The sequence below is a fragment of the Ursus maritimus genome, unplaced genomic scaffold (assembly GCF_017311325.1).
Source record: "Ursus maritimus isolate PB19 unplaced genomic scaffold, ASM1731132v1 scaffold_35, whole genome shotgun sequence".
NCBI classification, from domain to species: Eukaryota; Metazoa; Chordata; class Mammalia; order Carnivora; family Ursidae; genus Ursus; species Ursus maritimus.
Window position 1 is genome coordinate 15,798,879 of NW_024426119.1, and position 7,288 is coordinate 15,806,166.

Sequence of the window (7,288 nt, forward strand, 5' to 3'; positions counted from 1 at the left end):
TTATTATTTTTTAAAGATTTTATTTATTTATTTGACAGAGAGAGAGACAGCCAGCGAGAGAGGGAACACAAGCAGGGGGAGTGGGAGAGGAAGAAGCAGGCTCCCAGTGGAGCAGGGAGCCTGATGTGGGGCTCAGTCCCCAAACGCCGGGATCACGCCCTGAGCCAAAGGCAGACGCTTAACGACTGAGCCACCCAGGCGCCCCAGTTAGGATATTTTAGAATCCTCCAAAATAGGTGTATGAGAATGATTTTGTGAAGATGATGACACTGGAACTTAGCTTTGAAAAGCGGGTGAAATTTTCAGTTGTGGTCCTAAAAGAGAGAAGAATAGAGGAATCCTTCCAATAAGAAGTATTTAATTTCTATTCTGTATTCCCATTGTACTTAGCACTTGTTTTTTTGTTTTTGTTTTTTTATACTTAGCATTTTCAGAGTTGTGTTATTTGCATTTTTGTCTTCTTAACCCTTATTAAAGTAAAAAGTTTTTGGAGATACTGTTCAAAATGTCCTTCCTGTTGAAGATTCCCAGTGAGTGTTTGATAATGCATTTTGACTCCAAAAAAAAAAATTGATTTGAGACTAAGAGGATGTAGGTGCCACTAGTTATATAAATGGTGAACTCATTTTGATGGTGGTGATGAGCTTAATTTTAGATGTGTTTAAGAGCCAAGTGGTCATTCCTTAGGATATTGAAAATGGAGAGCTGGAGCTTAGGAGAAGTTTGCCTAACCTTAAGGTTTCTGCATAGAATTTAAGGATACAAAAGATAGAGTTGAAGTAAGGGGAGAGAATGAAATTAAAAGGGAAGAAACTGGGGGATAATATCTGTATATAGTGAACAGGGTGAGGAAGAGAAGCTGTGGGGTAAAACATAATAGTTAAACAGGTAGGAGATTAAATGGCATTAGCAAAGGAAGAAACAAGTTTCACAACCAAATGCCTGGCTAGCAGTGTCACATTGCAGAGATATCAAAGAGAATGACCACAATATGTTAATTTACTAGATGGGGGGATACTGTGTATACATGTATCAGATCATCAAGATGTACACTTTCAAGATCTTACAGTTTCATTTGTCAGTTATACCTCAATAATACTGAAAAAAATGACTGCAAAAGATAGTTGATTTTTAGTTACTAGAGGATTACTGATGAGTTTTAAGCTGATAGAGTTGTGAGGGTGAAAACATTGCCAACAGTAATGAATGGGTTGGCCAAAGCAGTGAGGGTTTTAAGAAATGTGAAAAATAGGAACAAATATGGCAACTTATAATATGGAATATTTGGGGGTGAAAGGAGGACAGAAAATAAATGAGCAAGTTGGTAGGAAGAGGAAAGTTATCCAGTAGAAAAGCAATGTAAGATATAAGAGAAAGAAAAATGGATAGGAAACAGTGTTCTTGAAGGTCCAGTAAGGATTGGGATGGGAATAAAAGTTTCCCTTTAAGGAAGAATTACCCTTTGAGGAAGATAGAAATGGATGAAGATAGAAAAATTTGAAGGTAAAGAGGGAGGGAAGTCAAGATGAAGTCTCAGGAAAGTTTGAAGTATAATCATCTGTGGAGGAATGTTTGGACTACCACCCTCGGGAATGGAGTAGAAACAGAGAACTGGGTAAGGGATTACCAAGCCAAGCTGAGGTTCGACAGCATGAATTTATAACGGACCCTGTCAGCACCGTTAGAACTTGATCAGTTTGGTAGCCTGGGCTACTTTTGAAATTATTGTTAATGCTTCTACTTAACCATCTTAAGTTTATCTGATTTCTTTGAAAATAATTTTAAAAGAATATATACATGTTTTACATAAACTGTAGCAAGAATGTTTTTATAAATGAAGATGGGAAAGTGGTTTAGAAGCCAGAGAGTGTAGTTGGGAGTCAGCTAGGTAAATAGAGAATCCCTTTATGTTATATCACCATGTTTAATTTCCTCCTAGACTTTAGCAAATCTTAATGTATCTTGTTTATATTTGCGTTACTTCCTCTCTCCCATCACCCTGTAGAATAAATCTTTGTAAGTTGATAGGGACCTTTACTGTTTTTCACTGTTGTGTCCCTAGCACCTAAAACAGTGCCTAGTATATCGTAAGTGGTCAAAACAACTTAAAGATTATGTGTACTAGTACAGCAATAGAAAGACTAAAGTCAGGGAATGACTGAGTGTCCTGACATTATCAGGGATTTTTTTTTTCTGTTGTTTTTTGTTTTGAGGGTGAGAGCACAAGAGAACAAGAGTGGGGTGCGGGAGTGGGCAGAGGGAGAGAGAATCCCAAACATACTCCATGCCCAGCACAGAGCCTGATGTGGGGGCCTGGTCCCACAACCCCAAGAACATGACCCGAGCAGAAAGCAAGAATCAGGTGCTTCACCAACTGACCCACCCAGGCACCCCTCTCAGGGAAATTCTTACAGGAGATATTTGAACTGAGTCTGATGGATAAAAATACTCTAGGCTTAAGGAAATAGCACATGAAAAGGCACGGAGGTCTGACATTGCAGGATTGATTGAGGAAACAAAGGTTTGCATGATTGAAGCAAGAGCGATGTTTGTTTCTGGCTGGAGAAGGGTCTGGAAAAGGCATAGAATCTCCCCTCTTAGCCCTAGCTCACTAATCTGTTTCATCTTTTCATCCAATATATGATGTAGACATTTTAAAGTTTGAGTGTGGTGGAACATGAGTAATTCTTGATTTGGGGAAATAGAAATTCACAGCATTATTCACATTTTAATATTGCCTCTAAAAGGTTGTTCTTCTTTTTTTTTAATCTATAGATATCCAGTCATGTTAAAGCGATTGATACAATTTACCAGACTACAGACTTCTCTGGAATCCGTAACATCAGTTTCATGGTGAAACGAATAAGAGTAAGGAATTTCAATAGTTCAGAACATTAAGAAAGAGAAACAATAAGGACCGTGTTTATAAAAAGAAAAATGCTTGCTTTTTACTTTATGCATTAATAGTTTAAATTGTATTACTGATCCAGTTTATCTTTACTCTTGGCTTTTACACATGCACACAGAAACACACACAGAGATATCTAGGTTTATGATTTAAAAATGAAATCCCCGTAGGGCTTTAATCTGGACTGCAGAAGAGGTACTGTCATCTCTATTCTGTTTGATTAACATGCCAGCGAGAAAGCCCTAGCCTCTCAAGAACTATAGATACAGTACTTGACATTCTGCCCCCACCCCCTTATTTCCCAGTTTCTTAAGATTTGCCTTGTGTAGTATTTTTCAGAGTGTGTCCCATTTGGTGCTCTGCAGGAAGGAAGGATAGAATGGTTAAATAAAATTAGAAGTTGGAAAAACACTTAGTACTATGCTCTCTTCATGTAAATTCATAGTATACGCTAACATACCTCAAATTTTAAGACATCCTTCAGAAGAGAAACTCGTAATTTTCAAAACTAATTCGACCATGGAACCTTTTCTGTATTAATGTCAACTGACAGTCCACAGAACTGTAGAACACATTTTTGAGAAATGCTCACCTAGAGCCACAGTGTCACTGATGATTAATTTTAATGTTATAAATTTAAATAAGTAGATATTAAATTACTAACAATTGGGTTGTTTCAAAAATTTTCCAAATGTGAATTCTTTCTATGTGTATAGCTTTTAAGAATCTGAATTCATAAGCTAGATAAACAGCTTGAGTTAAAAAAAATCATTTTACGAAAGTACTTGCCATAGGGTTTCTTTATATTTGTGCTCCTAATTTTCTTAAAATATGATTGACAAAATTATAATTTTTGTTCATGCATGTAATATATTTAATAGCATAGTTAAAGGTGGTCCTTAGTAGTGTGCCTAAATGTTAAATTGGAGTTTAAGGTGAAATGTGGTTTGTAGATAAACGATGTAAGAATTGTTCCTAATCAGTTGCTTTCATGTATTTTGAGAGTAAGTTAAGCCTTTAAATGAGCAAGTAAAAGTGATAATAATTATTGTTTAGTAGGCAAATTAATAAAAGCAAACTAGTGAAAATTAAAGAATACCAGAACAAATTGTAGTGAAGTACATTTTTTTTTAGTACAATGACTTGCATTATGAAGAAATGCATGTATATGAATGGATAGTGTGGCATTTGGATGTTTTCAAGCTTTTAACTGAGACTAAAATTTTAGTTTAAATCTCATCTGCAGATTCTTTGTGACCCATTAATTTGAAATTTATATGAATAAACATTTAAATATTATCTCATTTTTAATATAGGTTAACCATAATGTAGATGCAGTTTTTATTTGTAGCCAGTATTACAGAAATATCAAGGAATTTCATTTCACTGTTTAGTGGGAAAGAGCCGTCTATAGCATGTTTCTAAGCATGGGATATTTATAATATATAGTGTGATTGCTGTTGGATTTTTTTGTGTTAGATGACCATTACTGATTGTTTTTAGTTGTTAATAGATAAACCAGAAATCTGTCCTTAGGCAGTTGCCCTCAGTAGTGTTTTTGCAATCCTGCTTCTGAGCCTCTTGGTTTTATTGAAGGGTGTGGAACCTAAAAAGACCTGCGGTTCTCATTTTATCAACTGTTACATCCTCCCTTTGCTACTAACATTTTCAATAGACTGAGGACTGCCTTCTAAAAAATGTTTACTTTCATGCATATCCCTTTTTATTCTGTATCCGCAGTTGTATATGTAATTTTCTGACTTACTCTGGGAAAGCCAAATTGTTCTAGGACTTCATAGGACAGGCAGGGGTCTTTGAAAGGAGGCAGGGGCTAATAAATGAAAGCTTTTGTTTAGTAGAAGTTTAGTATCAGAACTGATTATTCTTCAGATTGTGAAGGAGGAACCCGCACTAGGAGTATAGTAGCTAAGTATCAAAAGAAACATTCTGGAGGAACTCAGCTTGATACAGTAAGAGAAGAGAATGGGTAGTTAAAAAAAAAATTCTTGCCCACATTCAGGGGAAAAAAAATTGAACTTGCAGTTTGCTGGGCTTGACTCCTATGATTTTAGGCAAGGAGAACCAAGGAAATGATTTGTCTGTTGCATTGACAGTCTTGGGTTTGATATCTATTTCATCTTCTGGTAATTAGCTAAAATTTAGGGGTCTATATCCTTATACTTTCCACCATGTGCAGGAGATTAGTACTAAAAGGGACTTGTTCATATGATTAAATTTGAGAAACTGTACTTCCTTTATTAGAAGTTATGAAAGTAGAACTTATTTTTCCATCCCAAGTGTTCAGTGTTCAGAAATTTGGTCAGTACTTGCCCAGAAATTTAACATACTCAATTTTAATTCTCCTACTTAGCCTTTTTTTTTTTTTTTTTTCTTTTTCTTTTTGGCTTCTATAATCAGCTCAGGGATGGGGGGGCAGTGGGAACAATTGTAGAAGCCTTAATTCAGGCCTGATTTCCCTTGGGTTCCAAGCATATTGTCCAGGCGGATGCAGAAGAAGGTGAGCAAAGACTTTACACATAGGCTCTGCTAACATTAATTGCCTATTTAAATAGTTGTCTTGGATTTTAGATCAACACAACTGCTGATGAAAAGGATCCTACAAATCCCTTCCGTTTCCCGAATATTGGCGTGGAGAAGTTTCTGGAATTGAATTCTGAGCAGAATCATGATGACTACTGTTTGGCCTATGTCTTCACAGACCGAGATTTTGATGATGGTGTTCTTGGTTTGGCTTGGGTTGGAGCACCTTCAGGTAGTTTATCTAACTATGTCTTGGCTTAATACTTGAAACAAGCAATTTTCAGGGCACATTGAATTTTACAAAACTTTAGTAGAAACTGATGCCTGTGCAATATCTTAATTTAAAAAGAACTTGAGTTAGGCAGGAGTCATAAGCATAATGTAAGTAGAAAAATAGATGGAGTAGCTTTTTATTTTGAAATGAGTACTAACAGGGAGATAGCCTAATAACATTTGGTACATTCAGTGGTTGAAATAATTTTATGAGGAAAAAGTGGTACTTATTTCTGAAAACAAAAATGAAATAACTAATTTTTTTCATAAAAGTTAATGTTATTAATTAAAAAAAATTTTTTTCCGGGCAAGAGGTCCTTAGAATTAAAAGGGGGAAAACTATGTTCTTGCTTCTGTTCTGCAATGAGATAGAGAGCAGAGAAACCCCGATCAGAAGCAGTAGGTAGAAAGAAAAGAAAGACTGCCCTTATTATTATTTTATTTATAGCCCTTAATTTAACAAAAGGTAAGTGTTGCCTGAAAAGAGATTTAAGCAGATGGCCCCAGTACCCACAGCTCCACTAACCTCACCACCTGGGCCCAAACTCTACCGGGGTCCCTGTCTTAGCCATGGAAACTGCTGTCACTAAGAAAGCTGGGATAGGATAATCCCCTTCCCATTACAGTGGGGGTAGGGGGCCTGTAATTTATAGTCTAATAAGTTCAGGAGCCTAGTTTAGAGAAATACAAATTTATTAATTGAAAGGTTGAGTAGAAACAATCCCAGACTCTTTGAATATAAATTTTGCCATATAGAGTTTGATCAGTAGCCTGTCATCTTTGGAGCTATATATGGTAATATCTCTTCTGATGTATCATTTCTATCTTTTTAAAAGATAGAATGTTTTATGCAGGGTAAGGGAAGCATTTTCTATTCCTGTTCTTTAATTAGTTTATTGTTTGATTTGTGATGTATATTTTAACATCTTAAGTAGTACTATATTTTAGCTTTTATATTTCTTACTTTATTTTTAAAGCCAGCAATGAATATAGTTTTACAATTTTCAAAGCTTCTTTTGTTTTTCTTCCACATTTTCATGATGTCATTAAGGTGCAAATTTATGTCATGAACTATATATCATAGTACAGTATTTTTGGAGATTTATATTTGTCTCTTATGTTGATCTGTCCTGGTTTTGTGTTACTTGCATTGTCAGCAGATTGTATAATCTCACTCTTTCCTATGATAATTTTACATGTTTTATAACTTTTATATTCTGAAATTTCTTTTCCCCTTCTTGAATAAGTTGGATGATTTATTACAAAGCTTATGATTTCTTCTTATTATTCATTAGTACTGTGAAAATTCAAGGATTCATTTGATTTTTTTGTTGTAAATTACCTTTAATGTAGTAAATTACCGTTAATATATTATCAGAATGTGCTCCTTAGACTAACAGCATCAGCATCACCTGGGAACTTGTTAGAAACGCAAATTCATGGACCCCACCCAGGTCTACTGAATCAGAAACTCTAGGTGTAGAGCCCAGCAATCTTTGTTTGAATAAGCCTTCTAGGTGATTCTGATTCACATTCAAGTTTGAGAACTACCATATTCATATTTTT

At 35.4% G+C, this 7,288-nt stretch overlaps 1 protein-coding gene across 2 annotated transcripts in view; it reads left to right on the forward strand.

The window, feature by feature from the left end:
* Positions 1-7,288, forward strand: part of ADAM10 (ADAM metallopeptidase domain 10) — a 132,789-nt gene that overhangs the window by 88,325 nt on the left and 37,176 nt on the right. For both annotated transcript variants that reach the window (XM_008706028.2, XM_040620591.1), the window contains 2 exons: positions 2,776-2,868; positions 5,498-5,681. In XM_008706028.2, the coding sequence (XP_008704250.2) occupies positions 2,776-2,868; positions 5,498-5,681 (277 nt within the window). The remainder of the gene's footprint in view (positions 1-2,775; positions 2,869-5,497; positions 5,682-7,288) is intronic.